General features: G+C 34.8%; 1 protein-coding gene across 1 annotated transcript; it reads left to right on the plus strand.

The window, feature by feature from the left end:
* Positions 1-5,344: 5,344 nt before the first annotated feature.
* Positions 5,345-11,328, plus strand: LOTGIDRAFT_130755 (hypothetical protein; the record flags this gene model as incomplete). Its single annotated transcript, XM_009065825.1, has 7 exons — positions 5,345-5,585; positions 6,887-7,177; positions 7,509-7,643; positions 8,019-8,225; positions 8,535-8,673; positions 9,531-10,440; positions 10,963-11,328. 7 exons carry the CDS (start codon positions 5,345-5,347, stop codon positions 11,326-11,328), a joined length of 2,289 nt encoding a protein of 762 aa, XP_009064073.1.
* Between the last annotated feature and the right edge of the window lie 14,316 nt (positions 11,329-25,644).

Genomic DNA, 25,644 nt, shown 5'->3' on the forward strand with positions numbered 1-25,644 from the left:
CTTATGCATTATACAACTGTAAAATAATGCAGTAGGCGTTACATTAACTTATATCAAATACATTACATTTAAACAACTCAATTGCATCGGATATCGACACATCTGACCAAAACTGATCATAAAATACAACATACTTTCAAATCAACCTTCGTAAAAAAAATTTTTTTTTTTATTAGGACAGAACGATTTTGTTGTAGAACTATGAACCTTTATTTCGTTGAATTGTCTTGACAGGGTTAGCTCTAAAAGGCTAAAGTTCTTCTATAGAAATACTAGAGGGCAGACTAAAGAGTTATTATCTATTCAGTTCACGAAAACGTTGAATTGGGCTATTTATTGATGTATTTATTGACCATTTAGAGAGTAAACCTAAGCAATTAGCAACTTTTCTTTCGGTAAATCGTACTCGAGTGATTCTTCAAAATTCTGTAATAGGATTCATGAGGCGATTTTATATCAATTTTTTACGCGGCTAATCGTAAGATGTCGTCTATTCTCAACGGGCCTTTATTGGATTCTTGAAGAGATTCGGAAATAAAGTTCCTATATTTCACTTTGCTCCAAATTGACGTCTATCTTAATGAGTTGTGACTGGCTTACTAAATATAGTTCTAATCTTCGAAAGCTGGTTTAGTTTTCATTTGTGTTCTTATAATCTGTTAGTACTGGTAAGCCAACAAAAGTTTGTCCTTTGCCCTGTTAGTGATGCATGTCCCAGAGTGAGTACAGGTGGCTAGTGGGGTGAGGCTGAACAGAAATGCAAGGCCTGCAGGAATATTATTAAAGATTTCCCGACAATTGGAAAGTGAAAAGGATGACGACTACGTCCGGGCAGAATTTAAAATGCCCTTGACTGCACATCTTGTTGCCAGTCATAATGAGCTCAAGGTTAACATGGACAAGGCACCGCTTAAGTTGAAAAAAGAAACCGGAAAAATTGTTTAAACAGTATAGAAGAGTAAGCATGATCATTATCTGTCGAGCCAATTGGCTTTAGATGTACAGTATGTCATTGACCTGCGTGAAAAACTGAATCAAAGACCCATCATTGTGACCTCCAGATGATTGAGGAGCCATTCTGGTGTTACCACGCTAAAGTATTTGACTTGATTTAGACAAGAATAGACTTATCCAGCCAGTCATTCATTGCTCTGACAATGTACCGGCTTCTAATATTAGCTCAGAAACTATCCAATCATTCATAGTGTACATTCTTGATTAATCTTTTAATATTTGTTTGATAGGTCGGAATGATTAATAGTGTTGCCCTTTGACATTTCACAGTCTTAAGACACCGTCAGGCATTCCCTCTTTCAATATGTTGTCTATCTGTTATAGAATGAACACCGAAGCTGGAAGCGAAGTTAAACAAAGTAATGGTCGTGTTTGACGAACCGTTACACGCCATGGCCAGCCAATGTAATATTGACGTCCAACTATCTGATCGGCGAGTTGCGAAGTGGAATCCAATAATAATTTGGAATGAAATGAACATCTCTTGATATGACTCTCAATAAACGTGTTAAGAGGGTGATATGGTATTGATCTAACTAGAAAAAAGTAGGCTAATACATATACCGCTGAGCAAAACGCTCATCATTACATATTGCATGTCATTGCAATAGTGTGGTAGAACGTAAAAACTTCACTGAATTCAATAAAAATCCAAGTCTTGTGGAGACTGTGCTCTTTGCAGACCCCTCGAGATTGCTGCAAAAAGAGAGGACTAATGCACTGATTGTGATAAAATTCCCCCCTCCCCCCCACTGGGTTACCTGTCTTCATTGGCCGAAGCAGAAAAGTAGGGCGGATTACCCCATTTCATCTCAGTTCTCTTAAACCATGAGAGAAGAAACAAGCTGATGTAGATGTCAGTGTTTATGGTTTGAAATAATAGATTGTTTGTAATTTGACCTATAAGTAACGTCAGAGTACGTCTGATAACTATCAGATTTTAACGAACCAAATGCCATGCTATGAATACGTACTAAACTTAAAGATTTAAGTTCATATGTAATTATTTCCAAACAAAGCTCGAGCTACTATCCTAAGATAAAACTAAATTCCAATGTAAGGCATGCCATATGGCTATGGATTAGGTGCCTGGTAAACCATTGTTGCCCATATGTTGTGCGTCATCAATTCCTCGATTGTATCATACTACAGTTATGATACTGTTTCCTTATTGCACACTGTATAGTGTTGTCACCAGGACTTGAGGATGTGCACGAGGAACTCTCCTAGGTTGGAAACGTTCTAGTATGGCAACAGAAATATTTTCTTGGTGTTGCTGAAATTAGTAAACGTTACAAAACTGTAAAAATGTCGATAATACAGAATATCGGAATTCGAATCCTTTCATGGTAATCCGGCCAGGAAAATACTTTACAGTGAAAGAAACCATTTAGATTGGTAGCTAAGAAGGATAAGTCAACAGTGTTGGCGCTGTTCATGTCTCGAGTACCACTTTCACCGATAACAAAAGAGTCAATACCCAAAAACCATACAACTGTGGCAGAACGTAAAATGAAACAGGTTCGAAATAATACTTGTCTTACGGCTAACCTATACCATTATTGTAATAACTGATTCTAAGTCTATTTGAGTTCTAAAATGGCCATGGTATTAAGTATTATTAGTTTCTTTCCATCCTCCGTCTTTTGTTCACGTATGAAGGAAGATGAATATGATAACGTCTACGGCCTCTGGCTAAATAAAGCAAATGGGATATCTTGAGAAAATATTTCAATGGTATTCCATCAATTTGGGGTAAAGATCGAAGCTCAAGCGACAGGTCTGTTATTCAATTATATGAAAGCGACATGCCTCTATTAAATCGCATCTGCCTCACTTATTTTTAGCCATTATAGTATGTTTTTAACAAGTTTTAACAGAAACTTTGCCGGGTAACAAGACGGGATCGATATACTTCACACAGGGAAAAATGAAAACGTTCCAAAGATCACCAAATCCATTCAATAAAAAAACATAAGAATATAGTATTAATGATATAGATTTTGTGATGCAAAATACTCAAATTTTGAAATATTAAACAAAAACACAAATTATGATCTGAATTATCAGAAGCAGGCAGTTTTTTCAACAGAACACCTTCAAGCATACACTTCAACCACAGGTTACAATGTACCTTATATTGGACTTAAAACTCCATCAAGAGTCTTAAATAACTTAGTGCATCAATCGATATAGAATATTTTTCTTAATGAACGATTACGCCTGTAGCTAAAACAAAGCACGATAAAGAAATCAATTGATTGCTATGTGTACATTTCAGATTCTTTCACACGGTATCATCTATTGATATTTCTAATGCAGAATTAAATCCGGAGTCGGTTTCAAAATGTCATGTATCCTTTCGTCCTCGCCCCACCCCGATGACTATTTGTGTCGAAGGGAAACATCTCTTTTGCACTGCCTTCTTCGATCGGAAAATTACAAGCTGTATGTACACCTAAAATAGCATTATTGCCTCAGGTTACACTTACGGATTATTATATCTTATAATTTTAATGTGTCATGTATGTATATAATCCGGAACTAACGTGTGTCAAATATATCCGTGTTCTAAATGTATCATTTCTAGAGCCCCGATTGTGTGTCGTTAGGCGCATGGTTTTAGTAAGCGCCGATTGACTGGTAAACATGTATGTGACGCATCTAGTGGACTTCTACAATTAATTGTGTCATTGTTTTGGTTTACCACCATATTTATTCATACTATGCTATTGTTGCATTCGACGTTCATTTAAGATTGATGAATTCGTCTGTCAGTAGTCTGTCAGTCTTGTTTAATTATAACTATCAGGAAACATCATAAATAAATAAATGCAGACTCTTTAATTAGCACAGTTATAAATATTATACAAACCTATATATCAACATTCATTTTGACAATACTCTTTTCTATATTCAATAGAATCCGCTATACAAAAAAAAGTATGAAAATATAAGATTTAACTACAACTAAATTTCATATTTATATAAAGAAATATCTTTACTTATATTGTTTGCAATCATATGACCCGGTTAATTTCTGCCACTCCTCTAAATGAAATCTTTTACCAAAGGTATATTGCGCCCAAACAACAACAAAACGAGTATACCTTTAATGCTAGAGCAATGTAATGGCATATGGACTTACCAGAAGGTAGATAGACGCAAAATAAAAAAACAAGCCATAAATTATTCAAAATATTTTAATCTGCTTCAGTTGTTAAATCTTAGAAGTTATATTGAATTTTCAAATATGGACAAAAAGAAAATTTTTTTTCTCATTTCTGTCCTTCGTGTTAGCTTGTCTGTTCTCTCATCCTTACTTCAGACATTCGATATTGATTTTGGTTCAGGGTAGGACTTATACATGGTTTACATATTTCATAATTCAAAAACATAATGACATTGTCTTTCAGATGAAAATAAAATCAAATTTTACGCTTATTCTCGTACACTTTTATTGTATGTTGTTTTAAACATTCATTGACATCTCTTTCGTGTTCCTTTTTAACAGAAAACAATGGATACCATATCCTTTTTATATGTAAACTTCTGGAAATGAAATTAAATGGAGTTTTACGTCCTACTTTTCTGCACCTTGTGGGCTAATGAAGACGGACAACGCCATGCAGGGTGCCATTAGGGAAATTTTGCCAGGACAGCGGCATTAGCTTGCTCTTTTTCGATTTCCAACTGTCGAGGGATCTTTAACGTGCACAGCCTGTAGCACACGGGGCCTCAGGTTAGCGAGCAAGCGTCTAACTCACTGAGCCACCGCGGTTCCCTGTAAACTTCTGGACTTCATCCTTTCAGATGAGTATAATAATACTCTTTTTCTGTTAATAATAAGATAGACGGTATTGACAAATCTCCATTCCCTAGAGTAGTGTATATTAAAGAGAAAACATTAGTACAAGACTGCATACATACAAAACTAGACAAAAACATCTTTCTTTGTGAATAATACATAAATAGTGCGATGGTTTCTATATCTCTCAAGAAAACATACCGTCCCTCGAAATACATACGGCTGTATGGCCATCACATTTGTGAGAAAATATCTAAAAAACAACAACCCAAAAACCCATAAATAATTACGAGGTCATTTTCTGGCTCTTGTGAACAGTTTTTATGATGTTAAGTTGTCCAGAATGGGCAATAAAAAACTTTGGATGTTTTCAGTGCTACTAGATTTTAAACATAGAAAATTTCATTTTTTTTGCTTGATTTTAGGCTTCTTTTTATATACGCCTGCGCAATATTGACCCGGTGTTCACATAGACTAAATCAAATGTTCATAGTAATATGTTCTTTGTACATAAGTGTATTTATGTATGTACATTATCTCTTACAGATCCCCCAGATAAGTTACTCTTCCACAAGTGGTGATCTAAGTGATAAATCCAGATTTGAATATTTTTCAAGAGTTGTCCCTCCTGATCAATATCAAGCTCAAGTTATGGTAGAAATAGCCAAATCATTTAAATGGGATTATGTGAACACTTTAGCAGATGAGGGAAATTATGGAGAGAGGGGTATTGGAAAATTTGAAGAAATTGCCAAGAAATCGGGTAAGCTTATAGCAAATTATGCAAGGTCTCTTTCGGGGGACCTTAAGAAGAACCGTCAAGTTCGTCAATTAAACCTGCATCATTGGGGCCAAAGCTACCCAGGAACTAACATAAAACAAGTGTTGACACCATAATTATGACCAAAAATCTTTTCGTGTAAAAAAAAATCACTGAAAATTATTTTATTCTGAGGATTGTCTGGGTCAGAGAAAAAAAATATTGAAACCAAAATTTTCCGCCTCAAGGTTTCTTTTCAAAAGATTTCATGGATTTTTTTTCATAGACTACAGCTTCGAATAAATATAATGATTTGATAATTTTAAACTGCAATTTTAGACTATCTTCCTTTATAATTTGGATATGAGATTTCATACAGTAAAACTTCACTTCTTCAATTCCAGAACGGCAAGTTACCGCGTCATAGCTAGAAAATGTGAATCGCAGTATAGTAGGAAAAGTGTAAATATCACCAAAATAAACGTTTATTTGGAACCATGAACTTCTGTTTTCATGTTTCAAACGGATAATGGCATGTTGTCCAAGACTATGATCGCATTTCAGAGACATGTTTAAGAGAAGATTAGGAAAGCTATGAATTCAATCTCGGGATTGGAAATAGAAAGACTAACGCGGATGTGATCCCACAATCAGAACGATAGTTATATGAATAACTTGCCAGACGTTTCATTATTTCCCCTAATTGCTCATACTTCGTCTCTATAAAAGGCTAAGATGCACGGTTATATTACTTCAGAGAGATTTCTTTAGTCTGAAATTAGACAGTATAACGAATGTTTATCACCGCGTCTACTCAGTTTATTAAAGTATATCAGAAGAGGTGACTATGTATTATTACAGACTGTTAATGGTCAATATAGGGTAATGAAATTATTAGATAGATGTTACATAATATTCAAAAAAGACATTTTTGATAAAGCTCATTTTTTTTATTCGCACAATAAAGACTAAAAAAACGGACGTAAACACCATCACAAGTTTAATAGAAGGGCCTTTTCTTTAAAATATTGTAAAAATCAAATGGAGGGAGGTGGGCAAAAATTTATATTTCAGTCGTCTTTGAATCATTAAGTGTAATTACTTATATTGTCCATATATCCAGTGTAAATGTACGAAATTTTTAATCAAGAGGCGAAGCTCCTTAACTGTTACTGAACATTAAAAGGTTGCCACGCTATTACCTCATGATATATTTCAGCGATTTAGTTGATAAACAATCTTTTGAACCCTGGTTAAAAAGGAAAAGGGATAGATGCTTATTGTTTTGTTTTCACCTTTTGTAGGTGTGTGTGTCTCAAGGTCGCTCAAGATTCCACGATCAGTGAACACAACAACTTTTACAAATATTATAAATGACATTCTCAAAGACAATAATACAGCAAAAGCTGTGGTTATGTTTGTGAACGAAGACAACTGTCGGAGTATACTCCAAGCTTTGAAAAAAATGAACAAAACAAAGGAGTTTTCTATTCTTGCCAGTGATAGTTGGGGAGCCAAAATACACCCAGTTCAAGATCATGAGACAGTTGCTGAAGGTACCATCACGATTTTACCCAAACGAAGAGTCATAAAAGGTAAAACAAACCCACTTCTGAAACCTATTGATTTGACATACAATAAGTAGAATGTTTTGCAAACATTTTGGTACACTATGTCAGGACAATATTAACTTTATCGCTGGTATGTTTCAAGTCAGGTCCACATGTACGTACATCAGTATATGTGCCCCTAAGGTCTTTTCATTATAGAGTAACGTCAATCGAAACTGAAAACACCCAATCAAACACATACTGTACCAATGCCTCGACCAAACGTTTTCTGACTGCTAAAGACGTTACTGTTTATCAGTTCTTTGCCCTCTCCAGGGAAGCCATCTCCATGTAAAATTTCGTCTCTCTTTTCCAGAATTTGACTATTATTTTAGAAATTTAACCGTTTATAATAATCAAAGGAACCCATGGTTCTCAGAATACTGGGAGACTATCTTCAACTGTAGCTTAACAAATACACCTTATAGAAAACGGTGCACAGGTATGTCTAGTTTCTAATTATCAATATGATCTATGCAGAAATGGTTTGGTTGCTGGTAAATACTTGTAGAATTAAAGAATTAAAACTTGATCTAACCACAACAGAATAAACCTTTGGTATATTCTTCTAATGCAATATCCAACATCACATTTCAACATCATGAAAGTAATAATACCTAAACCGAAATTCACAAAACAAAAGACGACAAAATCAATGAGGTCGAAATGAAATGATTCCAACATCATATCTTGAATATTTCAGCTGGCGTTGCCCGTCTTCGGCTGCCTGTGCCAGAACAGAAAATAACGTAAACAAACATATTTCATAATTTGATGTGCACCGCCCTGTATTGTATATCTTTGGGAAATTATGTTGCAGGTACAGAATCTCTTTGGAACCCTGATGTTAATTACAGACAGGAGGGCTTAGTTCAATTTGTGATAGACTCAGTATACGCTTTAGCTCAAGGTGTACATGATATGCTTTCCTATGAATGTCCAGGAACACATAAAGATTTTTCAAGGTGCTTAAGATATCGACCGTTGGCTGGAGAGGAGCTCCTTGGATTTATTCGCAACGTGAAGCTAAATGGTAATGGTTTTGTGTTTTATTTTATTCTATGAAAGTGATTGCTGAATGATCTGTTCGAAATTTTGCTGTTATTGGATCTTCAGAATTAGCTATATCCGAAGTCTTCTATACGTTTTCAGTTTCATGCTTTTGGTTTTTCAAAGACTATAGACTTTTCTAATTGACTTCTTAGCAATGTAAAAAATTACTTAGAAATTCGATTGCAAATTTGAACATATGTTAAAATCTCTAAAGGTAAGGAAAGGATATGTTTCCAACTTAGGATGGTATTAAGGGGAAGCAACTCTAATTTTATTCACTTCTTTGTAGGATCCAATGGCGATCCAGTAGTTTTCGATGAAAATGGTGATGGAATAAGAAATTATGATATCTTCCAGTTCCAACGTCTTCCAAGTGGAAATTTTGAATATGTTAGGATAGGGGAGGGTGTCTTTAATGGTAATTTCAGGTAAGTGTAAAATGGAGGCTGTGATGAATTGTGAAATGGGTACGCTACCAAGAGCACAGAAAAAAAACCTAACGCCTAAGTCCGGGTTTAAATCACATTTATGGTCACATGTAGTTGCTGACCAGCAGATATGACTAATCTAACAGACTGGCATATTTAAGAATATCGGCAATTCCCAGTACATATTCCACTACTTACCAACTCATTAAGTATTTTGTATAGGAAATTAGTTTTTTTAAAGCCATTTTTTCGACTTGTAATGTTTTTCAATAGGATTTAATCATTATAAACATAGTAATAATAATAAAACGGCCAGAATCACTTGATCTCTGTTGCCAGTTGAATTTATTGTTTCGTTTTATTGCGATTTCTCACTTTCTTTGTTCGACATATGTTTTCCCCTCCTTTTGTACTGCGACTTACTTTTTGCGAATTAATGTTTTTTTTATATTCAAACTTCTTATCTGACTTTTGTCATCTGACATTAATTTAGCCTATTACCTACTTGACTTAAAATTACATTTAACCATTTTGCCTATCTGACTTGCAATTAGCCTTATTGCCTATTTGACTTGCAATTAGCCTTATTGCCTATCTGACTTGCAATTAGCCTTATTGCCTATTTGACTTGCAATTAGCCTTATTGCCTATCTGACCTGCAATTAGCCTTATTGCCTATTTGACTTGAATATAGCCTATTGTCTATCTGACTTACCAATAACTATTTTGCTTATCTGATATTAAGCTAAAAAACCGACAGAAAACATTCCTAATAGGAGCACGGAGATGACAAAATACAGAAAATAAGACCAAATCGCAACTGTCTGTTAATACTGTCGCATTTGTATTTTTTCCAGTTTGACACTAAATGATACTTCATTGAATTGGGAAGATATTCCACGATCCATATGTAGTGAACCTTGTTCATTTGGCCAAGCGAAGAAGCATACTGGTGGTTGTTGCTGGATGTGCGTACCGTGTCAGGGAAATGAATATCTTCAAGATGAAAACAACTGTGCTCCTTGTCCGAAGGATTCACGACCCAACGCTAATAAATCCATCTGTGATCGATTACCGGAATTCCATCTGGAACCTTCTAGCCTGTGGTTCATACTTCCTGTTGCTTTTTCTGGAGTTGGTGTGCTGTGTACTGCAGCAGTCTTGGTTATTTTTATACATTTCAATACAACGCCAGTCATTATGGCTTGTGGACGCGAACTTTGCTATCTTCTTCTATTGGGAATATTTTTATCGTATGGAACTTCTTTTGTCATGCTTGCCAAACCTTCAGTGATCATGTGCGCTCTTCGGCGTTTGGGACTTGGCGTATCTTTGTGTTTTATTTACGCGGCGCTACTAACGAAAACAAATCGTATTTATAGGATATTCAATAGTGGTATTAAGGCCATGGTGAAAAGACCTGGATACACGAGTCCCAAGTCACAGATACTAATCTGTATTTGCCTAGTATCTGTGCAGTTTATTGGAGGATTGACTTGGTTAGGATTCGAGAAGCCGGACACGGTGCAACACTACGATCAAAATGACTATATTGTACTTAAGTGTAAATCTTCCCAAATAGCAACGGTTATTTCTTTATTTTATAACATTTTTATCATTGTTTTATGCACAGTTTATGCTTTTAAAACTAGGAAAATTCCACAAAATTTCAACGAAGCGAAATACATTGCGTTTACTATGTACAGCACTTGTATCGTATGGCTGGCGTTCATTCCTATATACTTCGGAGCTAACCACGATTTCAAGGTAAGTTTCATTTATTTTATCTTATTAAACCTAGATGATAACGGAACAAGGAATTATGAACGAAAACACATAATACCAATAAATCGTGATTTAGTTATTTGCCGATTTTAGACAATTGTGTTATTTAATCTGATTACTATATAGATTTTCTTTGGCTTTTTTGGTAAGCTTCGTACGACTTTTTTTCTAGTTTGATTTGTTTTATTCAACTGAGGTGGAGTAGTGCCTTACAAATTTCTATAAAAGTAACTTAATCCCAGGCGTATCGTCCATATTTTTAACAGTGAACGAGGTTTAGAATCTTACACTTACATTGGGCTTGGCGATAACAACTTCAAAAATTGGTCATTTGGTCGATTTTGATTTTTATCAATGTATGGTAATTGCCAAATATCTTAAACTCAAAGCAGTTTTGCAACAAGCATTAGATCAACATTTTAAACCAAGATGCAGAAGCAAAGAGGCATGTTACCAAGAAAGAGAAAATTCAATAACTTTATTTGGTTTTTTTTTTAATTTCAGATTGAAATTATCTCCTTGTGTATGTGTGTCAGTATCAGTGCCACGGTAGCTCTCTTCTGTTTGTTTGCTCCTAAAGTATACATAGTGTTATTACAACCACATAAAAATGTACGACAGGCGACGTCGACGTCGATTCAAAGTGCCAATATGAAAAACAATAGTAGAACGTATGGAGTAACGTGTGCGTTGCCGTTGCCTACGGGCATTTTGGTTCAAAATGGGACCATTCACAAGGAGGTTGCCCAAACGGATAATGCAGTATTTTCGGACAGTATGGAAGACACGTCATCGTGTGACGAAGGTTTGTCTATGCCGGTGCCGACCTTGAACATGAACACAGTTACTGAGAGTACAACAGCCACCTAAAGACTGAAACGGTCACATTGATATCTACAGCGTAGATTAGTGTATGTATGAAGTGTCATTGAATGAGTACAATTTTGTTTGTTTGAACTCAAAGCTCATTTTGTAACCGATCTTTCAGCCAGACCTAGAGTTAATATTAGTAATTGGCATTCCAATTCAGTCAAATACATTCCAGTTAAACTAGTGTATCGTTTAAATCCCTGGGACGCCATGTCATTCTAAATGAGAAAGCCATTGCGTATCTATGCGAGATACTATACACCCGGTCTTATTAATAAAAAATCACCAAATCACCAGCAACCTTCGTGCACAGTACAACGGTTCTTCAATCATTCATGTATAACCAGAGTAAATTATGAAAAAAATTATATTGACAGAGGACCATTATAGTTGATGACACAAAATTGAAGAAAATCGGTTTTGGCCAAATTTGGAAAATGAATATTGAAAGTATATATGTATTTCAAGTATTATTTTTCATAACGACGAATGTGATGAGAGTGTTAATCAGATAGTTTATTTGTATAAAAGGCTTGTATAAATACATTTGTACTTGTATTATTAAATTATATTAAAATTGTTATTTCCATTTCTTAAATTTGAAAAAAAAAAATAGTACTCGTACATAAACCAACTGGAAGAAATGGTGAAAAGTTGCAGTTGTCTGAAGATCAGTAGAAACACAAACTGAAATAAATCAATTTCATTAGGGACACGAGCTGAAATAGTTTAGTTGGCTGAATATTTCTTGTCAAACTTCAATAAGTTCGCAGACTAATGTAGTACATTTGTCTGAATTTCACTTATCAGACTGAAATAGTTCAAACGTCAGTAAGGTCACAGACTGAAGATAGCTTGTCAAACTCCATTCGGAAGACAAGATGAAATAGTACAGGTGTCTGAAAATCACTTCTTGCCAAACTTCAGTAGGAGCAAAAATAGATCGGTCACTATCATTAGGGACACGAGCTGAAATAGTTTAGTTGGCTGAGTATGTCTTGTTAAACTTCAAAACTAAAGTTCACAGACTGATGTAATACATATGTCTGCAAATCACTTCTTGCCATCTTCTGTAATGACTGGAAATGCTGTAATAGTTCAGTGGTCTGAATGTCACTATTTGTCAAACTTCAGTAAGGTTAATGGTTGAAATAGATCAGTGGTATGAAGATCACTATCAGTAGGAGCGAGCTGAGTAGTTCAGATCACTACTTGTCAAATTTCAGTGAGGACACAAGCTGAAATATATCGGTGATCTAAAAGATCACTGCTCGCCAAACTTCAGTAACTATACAATAATGTTGTCTGGTGCTTCTCAATCTGATTAAAAGGTTTGCGTCCCTTTACTAATATACTTTATTTTGACCACGTTGACGACATGGCCGTTCGAAACAGAACGAAGTATCAGTATCAACCGCACATTTAGGAGGGGTCAAACCGCCCTATCCTAGAAATCGAACACACTAACATTTCATCATCCTTATAGCTAAGCCTTTATGCGATTATTACCCCAAGTTTAACTTGCATACATTTATCTTGGTATTGATATCAAAGTGGAATTTGGAAAAAAAATTAAGCGGAGAGTGAAGCAAAATGCAAGTGGATTGACAGATCATCAGACAGAGGTATCTCGTTTGTTATATTGGTACAAAATATAAGATTTTTCAGAAACTGTAAACAGTAGTGTGTTCTTGTGGGAAAGATGAAAAGAAAGAAACAACTATATTTTACGAGGATAACAACTAAGGTTCACAGTTAAGGATCCTTTATACCAGCTGGTCCTTGGTCCCGGAAAGTTATAAATCTTTCCCCAATTATTCCTAGCCATTTACAACTGGGTCAACTTGAATTATGAGTGAAGATGACTTCTTCAAGGACATCGGATTTTCACACGCCGATTGAGATCAGAACCCGAACCCACAGAACACGCAGCCGCCATTCGCTCGACATAACCAAGCAAAGGAAGTCATGTAAAGAACCAACTCTCTAACCGACTGTGCCATAGAACCTCACAATAATATATCACCAATCAAACATCGCAATTAAATAATTTATGCTCATCAACAAATTTCCTTTTAATCTATATTTATAGAAAATTCACTCTCTTGTTCCAGGTTTAAAATACAGAAATATCCAGACGTAACTTTTTATCGGATTAAAATGTTGCTTAACTAATCGACCTAATTATTATGATCTGAGTTAAATTTTATATGGTCACAGTTTGTACGGAATTACTTGTGTATTAGATAGACTAAATCAACAGTTATATCCATTTTTGAACCAGAAATTCAAATTAAAATACACCATTGCAATTCCATTAATTTTCAATGTCTAAAACCTAAAGTCTGAATATATTTAATTAGAAATTCGGTATATTGTTTTAGAGATTGAACTATTCAAAAAATTATACAGCATAGGACGTAAGTAGTCGTAACTTAGACCATCCAGATTGAAATATTCGAAGACGTAATCGTCTGGTCAGATATAAGCTATTACAAAATAACTACTGAAGATTGTCTGCTGGTACACCTGCTTTCATTTTAAAAGGAAATAGTAACCAGACGCTTTTAACCATTAAATAAAACGGAAACTTTTCATAAGAAGATCCAACGGATCATTGGCTGTTGGTAAATCTATAATGGGACAATTTAAGGACGCTTAAAAATGGAAGGAATAACGAAATACTTAGTATACGATTTCTTACATGCGTAGTGAAGTACGTCATCAGATGGAAATATATATGTTATTGTGATCTACATAATTTCAATATTACAGTTACTTCCCTTAGATTAATGACGGAAAGTCAATTTTAAATCAGATGTTCCAAAAGAGATTCCGAAACCAAAATACATCGTTAATGAAATACATGTACATGTATTCTTATGGTCTTCTGACTAGACTACACGTGATGTGGTATAAAATATGCCCACGGATCGTAAAATACATGTGAAGTTTAGTCCAGATACATCCCCTGTCACTTATTTTCAGAAAACCAAGTGGTAATTGCGCTAGATGTCATTTTTTTCGGAATTAGAAAAATCACAGGCCGGACATAAATGGAATAAATAAAAAAAAAAGAAGAGTTAATAGGTCAGAAAATTGCTTAGGAACCTCTTCAATACAATACTTTGCGATACATACACACTGTAAAATGGAGTGAAAATTTAAGTATTCAAAATTAAGACTGTTATTGTGCCTTGAGAATAATAAGATTACACCTAGCCCTTTGTCATGCCGAGATAATTGTTGGATTTACAAAAAAAATAAGGTGAAAGGATTAAATTATCAGCTGCATAATAACATTCCATAACAAAATCATTTAATCATAACATACAATTTTACAGTTCGAAAATATAAAACCTAAGTACGAACGCCTCGAAAACGAAATCCAAAACAGATTGACCAACAAATTTGGCAGCAAAGTCCTCATGCATAACAGATTGTCGACGTTTAAGAAGAACAGTCTTCATAATCCAATTGCATTTTCGTAACCATAAAATTTGCATCAGTTCATGCAACGCACCTAGAAACACACCCAGAATAAGTTTGATAACATAATTGTAATTGCTAAAGTTGACTCATCGTGCGATTCGGTAACCAGAAATTCAAACTTGGTCATAATTTGGCAATTACTGGGTAAGGAAAATATATATTAGTGTCCCTATGAGGAAAAAAGGTTCAAAGATGTCAGCAAATATCATTGATTAGTGTTTCAGGTTGCCTCTTAAACAGAAAGAAATTTACTTCTAAACTGTCCCTCTTAACCTTCAAAAATCACGGAAGTATCCAAGGTTTTGAAAATACTATTTTTAGTATTGAAAACGACAGACAAAATCCATTTCAGAAAAACTGCCATGATCGAACAGCATTTAGCATTTATTTCTGCAAATTTAATTGCATTCTTCAGCTCAAAATACACGAACCCAATGGACTATTTCAACACAGCAATATTTGGACATAAATAAATATCATATCCTACTGTTTCGCACCTTATTGAGCTAATAATTTCGACAGTAACTGATTGAACGATCGTGGCAACTCTCTTAGCGAGCAGTAGATTGGCGCCAATGAAGGACATGCATTCGTTCGCTTTTCGATCAGTTTAGGAAGTTTTAACGTATGTATTGACAAGTCAAATGAAATAACTATCGTGTACTTGAAGGTATGATTTTGTTATGAATGGCATCACACGAAGGGCGGATAGGTCCAATACAGCGACATCCATCATCTCAACAGTTATCCCATTCAGTTTGTCTTTTGTCTTAATGGATACAATATAGTGGGAGTGATCGAGTCGGTGTTCATCGTTTTCAAAAACAACTGTTATCTTGTTAAAAAAATTCAGTGGGCCGACGAAGAAGCGCACACACGCATTTTTCGTGAATACTTACACCTGTGAATGTTAAATTGGATCTACGGTTCTTCTCCCACTATGTAATTGCACATGATTTCACAAGAAAGTATTTACTTCCTGTTATTATCAGCCCCAAGATCCACATCTTAATCAACGAAAAAACTTGCTTTGATTAGTATTTGTCACAGAAAGAACCGGATTTTATTTACACAAAAATAGGCGATAATTATCCACGTTTCACGTCCACTTTTGTCTCTCTTAATGAAGCAACACGGTGACTTTTGGTGCAATGTGACGTGCTTTAAACAGTACACACATTTTAAGAACAGAAAATGCAAAAGGACAATTCAAAACAGTATATTAATCCACAGTTTCATGCTGAACTATTTCAGATAACTTGGCTTCCCTTCTGAAATTTCTAAGCAGTTATCTTCAGTCTGTTTCCTCACTTTTCAAAGGAAATTGTATGGGTTTTCAAACAAGTAGACTATTTCATGTGTCACAATGAAGATTTATAAGTAGTGATTTTCAGACAAGTAAATGATTCCACTCTGTCCGTGACCTTACTGAAGTTTAACCAGTACTGATTTTCAGGCAGATGGACTAATTCAAGTCTTTACTGAAGTTCGACAGTAGTGATATCCAGATACTGGATACTCGTGTTTGCAAAAAATCAGATCCTATGTTTAAAAAAGTATTTTAAGTGTACACATGGACAGATTTTCTGTCCTTCAAAAAAAACTTTCATCTAACTATTTAGAACAGTTTAATAGTAAACCAACCATTCAGTGGATTTGGAAAATAATTTTCTCAAGAATTAAAGTTAGTTTAAATACATATCTAAGAGAGCCTTGCTATTAGATTAAGTTGGTTGTAACAGTGGGACTGAAAAATACCCAACAATTTTACATGTTTAAATTTCGATTTAACTTAATGCAAAAAAACGGCATCACAAGTTAGATTAAGCAGGTGTAACTGGGAAGCTTTGCAACAATCTAAAGTTAAAGTTGAGGCCTTTCAATATCACTCCAATGCTGGTGATTTATAAACCATGCAAGAAGTGAGCTTGAGCAGAAATCCAACTGAAATCAACTAGAAATTTAAATGTCTGATTAATTTCCTCTAATATGTTTGTAATTAAATTCCCGCTAGAACACTCTCACATAAGGTATTTTTTTCATAAACTGAAAAAAGTTGATAAGTTGGTACATTAGGTAAATTATAAACGGGTTAGATATTGAACAATATGACCGTTACAAAACAGCAGGTGGTCTAATATTCCAGTTTATAGCAATGGACTTACTTTGCAACCTGATATGGGTCTTTTTCTTTGGGTACAATTCGACGGAAAGATGACCTACTTCAATAACCCTACTGATTCTACTGACGAGCCTCACATGCTACAGCGCTTTTTGGGAAGTGGATATATAAATAATAGAATGAGCAGTATCGTATTATGATTATGATCGATGGATATTTTGAATAGTTGGATTCAGTGCAATATATTATTGTTCCTGTTTTTCTATTATACTATCAGATTGCTGATAATCTAACGACCAAATTCATACCATATTTCGGAAATGTTAGTAAAAAATTAATTCATATAAAAATAGTCCACATTCGGGCACTGCTTTTACATATTTTATCAGGTGGTAATTTTAATTCTATTAATCGCAAGATTCTTAAGATAGAAAATCCATCACTAGTACAGCTGGTTTGGTAATAGGTGTCCGATGTCCAACACCACATAGTAAGTAAGATAAGCGGTTTAAAGGTCGTGACAGGTAACCTATGACGTGCGAAAAGCGAAGGACACTGCACCACCAGTGGAGACACTCTTGCATAAGTAGCATTGAACTACTATGTCGATTCGAATAAAAAGGTTTAATTGTTAGCAATGTGCTATAAACATGAACGTAAATGTATTGACAGAGTCTTCTATTTCCGCCGATCCTGAAGACTTCTTCCGAAAATGATTTAATCTAGACCTCAACCTGCGGAAGATAGTTTAATTAAGAACCTGGGGCTTTATTTCGTCTCCATCAATTCAATTATCTATGAGTTGTTCATTGGGGGAATCGCAGTGTATACAGTATGCCTTCGACGAATATAAAAAAAAAAGTTTCAAGACTGGGCAATGGAGACACTTTCTAACTAACTTCTGGGTCGATCTCGTGGAGGTACCTTATGTTTTTTCCCTTCTGTCTGTGATGACTACAAGTCAAGCAGTATTTTCACTTTGTAACAGCAATGATTCATTTGATGTTGTAAATTCATTTGATGTTGTAAAAGCCTTAGAGATCCTCATAAAACCTGCGTTTTGTTAACTCTTAAATAGGAAAATGCTACCCTTGAACATCTATTTAATCCAAAGTTGACAGAAAAATTTAGAACCTCCTTGCATGCAGGCCTATGTATTTTCCACATTTTGATAGCCTGCTCAAACATGCTTACACACGTTGCATGTATTTATTAAAACAGTTTTGATCGTGGAAAAGCAATCGTTACACTGGTCCCTTTTATCGATCTATTGCAATATTCTGTCGAAAGTTGTTATTGTACATGGCCTATTTCTGTTGCGTCTCTGATTCCCAATATTGAGAAATATTTAGATTAGAAATTATTTACCGTGACGATGTAGAACCACGCGTCTAACTAAAATAAGTCTGGCTAATTCAGATGCAACACGTATTAGGAAATGAACAGGATGTAAACTCTAGTCTAAAACACTGTACATTTCTTTTGGAAAGAACAAATGTTGTGTGTACAGAAATAGAAAAGCAAATAGACTTATTTTAGGAAATGGATGTATTAATAAAATTCGTGGCTTCTTATATGTAAATTTGTTCTATCGATTTTTATGTTTTAAAACCCAATTTTACACCAACGAATGAATTCTTAAAAGGTTACACTAGTAGGAAATCATAGTGTTTTATCAAAAGTAATTTCAACAGTGGCTTGGTTGTAAACAAACTCGACATTATTCCAAAGGGTCATGTTCCAAGTAGGTTTATTTCTTGTTGACAATCGCAAAAGTTCACAAAGTATTATGTACATATTAATTTGCTTAATTTCTGTTATCTGTTTTGCTTAATTTCTGTTGTCTGGTTTTTTTTTTTTTGTACAAAGAAGTTGACTCAAAGGAGAAATAGGCAAAATCGGATCCCTATATTTGGTTTTTATCCGTTTTTAACCAAATTTTGTATTTTCAAACGATAGTAATCCGTTGGCGATATTCAGAAAGTACAAATCACGTGGACTTCTATTGACTTCGATATTGTACCCAGCGTTTCATTAATTTACATTGCAATCATTTTCAAGCATCTTACGTCATCTGCTTAAGTGGATTATCTCGATTGGATTGAAACAAACACCTTGACCAAGTTACCTCCTAATAAATACACTGCTTAGTAAAACAACAAAACCGTTGTATGTAGGCGTTCTAATATATGTAAATTCACAGTGGATCTTGAAATGGGTCAGTATATATTATGAGAATATATGTATAGGCAATGTCCCTGAAGGACATAAAAGAGCTAATCGTAACACCGACATACTGTTAATTCGTTCTGATATAACAAAGATGAATTCTAATTTCTATCTTTTAAACTCGTTATTTATTAGGGGTTACTTTCTTTTATCTATTTTCGATCATCCAAAATAAAGCCAAGGTTTTTTCTGTTGTGGTTGATAACCATATTATCTGTTGAAGCAAGCATTATTATCACAGAAATAGACACTGGTTTATAAATACACAAATCGGTTATGTAATGAAAAGGTGACAGAAGGTGAGCAAAGATCGTTAACTTTTTAAATTGCTTCATTTCATATAACCCACTGAGGTGACTGGAATTTACGGGTTTAACATTTACATTTTTTTGCTTTGAGAATAATGTTTTGAAGAATACAAGGTGTGAAGCCGATATCCGTGGTTGACCGTGGTATTATACGATATTAAAGGCTTCGAAACATGACTTTCACATTTACTGCGTGGTTGCATTTACGAGTTGAAGCATGAAGTTCGCATTCGATATACATTATACATTTGTCTCTTTTATTTACGTTGCAATACATACATTCACATCCAAAAATAATAACATTTGAAGCCATTTAAACAATTTACATGTTATTTCCATTTACTTCCCAACTTTCCAGGTGGCGATATATGTCTTCCACCTCCACTTAACTGCAGGAACGCATATACTGTTCCTTCGGGATCAATTAACTTGGAACATACTAGTATTACAGCGTCCAGGTTTCTTGAGTTCGAAATGCATTTCCACAAAATGAGTAGGAACTTATTAATACAAGTATAATTTCATTTTATTTCAATGTACATACAGATATAGTCTCATTTAAATATTCCAGTAATTTTATTAAATGCTGATAAGACAAAGTTCACGATCATCTTCTGATACACTAACTACTGCAATTGGGTCACTAGAGCTAGTTTCATTTGCTAATAATCGTACACAGTTCACTGACAGTGGACACGATTCACTGACAGCAGACAACTTATAAACTGTTGCAACTGAAAGCAACTGGAACTGGAGTCAGTTTTATTTGACGCCATTCGGGACAGTTTACATTCAGCGAACACTTATCAGCTGTCAGGGCTCAATAGTCACAGCAACTAAGTCGCTGAACCCGAAAAGCCAGTTCATTTGATAGAACACAGTTTACAGTCACCGAACACTTGCTGCTAGGGCTCAATAGCCACTGCAATCGGGTCTCTGATTTAGAAAAGCCAGATCATTTGATAGAACACAATCATCGAACACTTATCAGCTGCTAGGGTTCAATGGCCACTGCAACCTAGTCTCAGAATCAGCAAAGCCAGTTCATTTGATAGAACACAGTCAGCGTACACCTAACAGCAGCTGGGTTCACTAGCCACGGTCACTGAACCAGAGTCAGTTCCATTGATAGAACACAGTCAGTGACCACTTATCAGCTGCTGGGGCTTAATAGCCACTGCAACTCAGTCACTGAACCAGAATAGTCAGTTCATTTGATAAAACCCAGTCAGCGAACACTTATCAGCTGCTAGGGCTCAATAGCCACTGCAACTCGGTCACTGAACCAGAATAGTCAGTTCCTTGGATAGAACCCAGTCAGCGATCACTTATCAGCTGCTAGGGCTCAATAGCCACTGCAACTCAGTCACTGAACCAGAAGAGTCAGTTCATTCCATAGAACAGTCAACGAACACTTGTCAGCTGCTAGGGCTCAATAGCCACTGCAACTAAGTCACTGAACCAGAATAGTCTGTTCATTCGATAGAACACAGTCAGCGAACACTTAACAGCTGCTGGGTTCACTAGCCACTGCAACTCGGTCACTGAACCAGAAGAGCCAGTTCATTTGATATAACAGTCAACGAACACTTATCAGCTGCTAGGGCTCAATAGCCACTGAACAAGAGCATGTTTATTTGACGCCAATCGAATACAGTTCACTGGATACACTGATCCAGAGCTTCTAAATACATCGTCACATTATGCCCCTTATAAATCCAAACTAAGACAAGGGACACTGTGAGGTAAAAACCCATATGATAAACCACGGTTTTTTTTAATACTCATCATCAATAACTTATTCTACCAGTTCAGAAAATGTTGGCGATGGCCCATAATCACATTTGATGACAAGAGTGCAATTTCTATATACCAAAAGAAGTGTGATATTAAGAACATTAGCGAACAAAACTGAACAAAAAAAAATCTTCAACGGGAAATGAAACTTGCTCTTTCGACATCTTTTATTTTGAGATGACATTTCAGAATAAAGAGTTAAACGGCTTCAAAATCTGTGTTGTTGTTAAAAGGTTTGGCACAGTTCAATTCACCTGGGGGATTATAATAGAATTTTCTTGGGTTTAAGCTGTAATTCGCGAAAATAAGTCCCAGGGTATATAAATTTAGACTCTTTTCAGTTCATTTGTTGTCTCATTCTTACGTAGCTATCCTTATTAACAGATCGCATCTTTTGTGGATTAATGATTTTTCTTGCTACATCAATCACGAGTCTTGTTTTATGGCGACAGTCGTGTTACTTGATATATGTTCTTACTACGATTCACTTAATCCTTACCTCATTCTTCTCCGAACACCTTATATAAATGAGTAACAACGCCTTCAAATCCTTACATCAGTGTTCGTGTCCAAGTTTCTTTAAACGTGAGTGCATCTGCCCTTTCCTACGTCAAAGTTTTTATCCAATTTACGCGAATACTTTTGCCATTCTAAGACCACTACATAAACTACGATGTCTTTGGTCCAAGTTACTTTTGACAAGAATGTCGTCATTTGAAGACCATTACATAAATAAGTAACATTGTCATATTATCCTTACGTCAATTCTTTTGACATGGAAGACTCTGTTGACATCAACGCAAAGACATTCTAAGACTGACAGTACTATTTTGAGGCTGCTAATCCAATTATCATAAAGAACATTCGAAAAATTAATAAAGCAAATATTTCCTTTGATCAGACAATAGTTACGTCTTACTTTTCTACATGTGATTTTAGCTACTATTGACCTAAAATTTCAAAATATGACATTCATAAAATGTGTACCACCACGGGCGTGTTTTAGTCATCCTAATGAAATTGATAAGGCATAACTAATTGAGAAAAATATAGGCCAATGAGTTGACCAAACCTAATGAAACAATACTAATACAACAGCGACAAGATAAAGGCGATTCTTCCATTACATACAAGCTTAAAGAATCGTATACTTTCCTTGCAGGAAAATACAAGAAAAATACTTCACATTACTGGAGAATAATTTATCAGCGAAGACTAAATCAAACTACCAAATTCGAAAGAGCTTATAATATAAAAAATGTAAGGATGGTCACAGACTTCAATCATTTTCTCGTCTGTCCCAGCAAGTTTCTAAGAGACACAAACATGTAGAGTTTTCTGTTTTCAATGTAACTGAAGGTAAAAAAAAGTTTAGAAAACAATTTAATAATAGACAACACTGTGCACAGTGAGGCAACAACCAAACATCACAGAAATTTCGTATTGATAACCGTGTATCATTCTATTTGATTTAGCAACAACCAAACATCACAAAAATTTCGTATTGATAACCATGTATCAATCCATTTGATTTAGCAACAACCAAACATCACAGAAACTTCGAATGGATAACCGTGTTTCATTCTATTTGATTTAGCAACAACCAAACATCGCAGAAATTTCGTATTGATAACCATGTATCAATCCATTTGATTGAGCATCAACCAAACATTACAGAAATTTCGAATGGATAACGTGTATCAATTTGATTGAGTATAACAACAAATTAAAATTAATTGCATTACATGGATTACTGGTATTATTTACAATTATTATAACAATAACCATTACTGTTTTGAAGCTTATTTGCAAATTCGCTATTGAAAAATTCGTGACATCGGTGAATGTGGAATACAAAAGACCTGTGCCGATTGGAACTTATTCCAAACATTCTCAATTTGCATGACCTTAACCCTGTAGGACAGCTTTCGAACTATGTTAAGTCAATACTTTCCTCGAACGCTGGGTTGGAGCATCTTTTGGGGCAGTGGAATAGCTCAGTCGGTGCTATGGATTCCAATCCTCCGCAAGGTATGAAAAATTCTGGTACCAGTACTTCTGAGAATCGAACAGACGTCGGCTCTCACCCATAATATCTACAAGGTATACTACACCAGCAACTGAGCGTGGGCGTACGTTATCATGTACATGCAATTCAACGTTCATCACCACGAACCTAACCTACTAATAACCTGTACAGACTAAGTACCACCATAGAACGTCATTAGAACAGAAATTTGTAAGTCTGTATTAGATATCTGCATAAAGAATTGAAATTTAAAAAGAATTAATTTATTATTAAGGACACTCTAGAGACTGGTTCTTGAATTGATATGAAATGTATATGAGCATTAGCAAATGATAGTTTGAGTATCATTACTATCGAGGAAAATTGATTTGTAATACAATTAGGAGAGTATTATTAGGGTTTCAATTAGATGCGGTAAGGTATCAAAATTACTTCTCGAAACTTGAGATCAAATAAAGCCTTACCGCGTCAAGATCATTTCGGTGCTTAAATTACAATATCCGTTTCAGAAGATAGGGGTATCACATTAACATATCAAATATTTTAATATACATAGTCCTTCACCCCTCTCAGAGGAGGTACTCGCAATGAGTTGCTATGTAGACAGGTCTAGAAAAATACATTAATTCTTGAATAATATATTATATCCTTGCACTTTTTTTTATATCTACATATTGGCTTCAAAAATATATCTAGGACACAGTGTTGTTTATAAAAAGGACTCTCTCCCTTCTAGATTTTATGCAAGACATGATAATGAAATACAAGGGTCATTTTCAATATTCTCAAAAATAAATAAAATTATAGCTCAATATGACAAACCTTATAATATACATTTCATTCCCCAAAAAAAAACAAACATAAACCAATATTTATTGAAAATTAGAAATAGTTATAAAAAAAGAAATCCAAGGGCGGATAACCTGTAGAATTAAATGTATATCACTAAAGTTATCCTTTTTTTCTTTTCTGACTCGGAGCTTTATAAAACAAACTTTTTAAAAATGTAATTTGGTAATTATTGTTTCCCGAATAAAGGCTAATTAAAAGCAAAATAGAACGACACACAAACTCCTCTTTCCCGGGATATATAACAGCTTATACAATACCTATTAAGCTGCTGAATTAGAACAAATACAGCATTTCATTAAGTTCTATAAAGAGTTGAGGTCACATCCGGAATTTATATCCGGTAAGTAAACGGAGACCTTATCTTACATTTAAAAATACATTTTTTAATTATCAAAACGGAAATCTACTATTCGATGACCAACACCATGTGCCATACAGTTAGTAAAGCTCATCACATTGTGTTATCCGTCTTAATTATCTCAATCCAGCGAAGGCGAAGAGAAAGTCCCTTAAACCTCGACGAGGTTGAAACATTTTATAAATGCTTTTTTTTTAAACATTCTGACAGATCATTCAGTGCCGTTCGTAATAAACATATTGCAGATGTTATAAATGTACCACATGGTAGAAAAATGTTTTGTCTATGGTGTATAAGGTCCATTGTAATGTTATAAAAGGTTTCAAGTATTTAATGTAATCCTCTAGCTTTATCCTAGTTAATTTTCTTTAGAAATTGACAAGAATTGATAACTCGCGTTGTGACATCGAATTATACTTCATCATCAGAACAATAAATCAACATTAATTTATATTGTGTCACAATCCAATACAATACTTAGCTGTAAATACATTTCAGCATACTCTAAAGATTGCATACTAAGTAATCCGTATCCGGAATTTATGTCATTGTGGACCTTCAAGAAAAGACATTAAAAGGATAAATCAGCTTAAAATTTTAATTCAGTATTGAAAAAGGAATTGTAGAATGATCAAGTATCGGCAGATTTGTCGTCAAAATAACAGAACTGCTTTCACGGAGAGTTAACTGTCTGGCCACTGTCCTTCGGGATCGTATTCCGCAAAAAGGGTGCACATTTGTGGTACATTCATGGTTTTTAGTGCAGCATATTGGAACATCTGTAACCCCATACAAAGGTCTTGAAAAAAGTACAAATTTTAAATTTCGGTGCTACCCCTTTTTTGCGATGCATTCTCCGATTTTCCTGCAGCAAACTTTTAACGAATTTTCTTGCGCATTTCTGGTTTTTCTTCTGTATAACTTGGACAAATGTCATAATACAAGTATTGAATGGTAAGATGGTGATACAGTTTTTTTATACGTTTTAATTTTTTTTTCACTGGTATGAATGTTTTTAAGATCTCATGTTATATACAATACTTCTGTCAAGACTCTTTTGAGGTTTTAGATCTCGATACTTCATATGCCGTGAATAGCGTTTCCGCATTATATTATGTACGTATTTTTA

The sequence above is a fragment of the Lottia gigantea genome, assembly GCF_000327385.1.
Source record: "Lottia gigantea unplaced genomic scaffold LOTGIsca_71, whole genome shotgun sequence".
Classification (NCBI taxonomy): domain Eukaryota; kingdom Metazoa; phylum Mollusca; class Gastropoda; family Lottiidae; genus Lottia; species Lottia gigantea.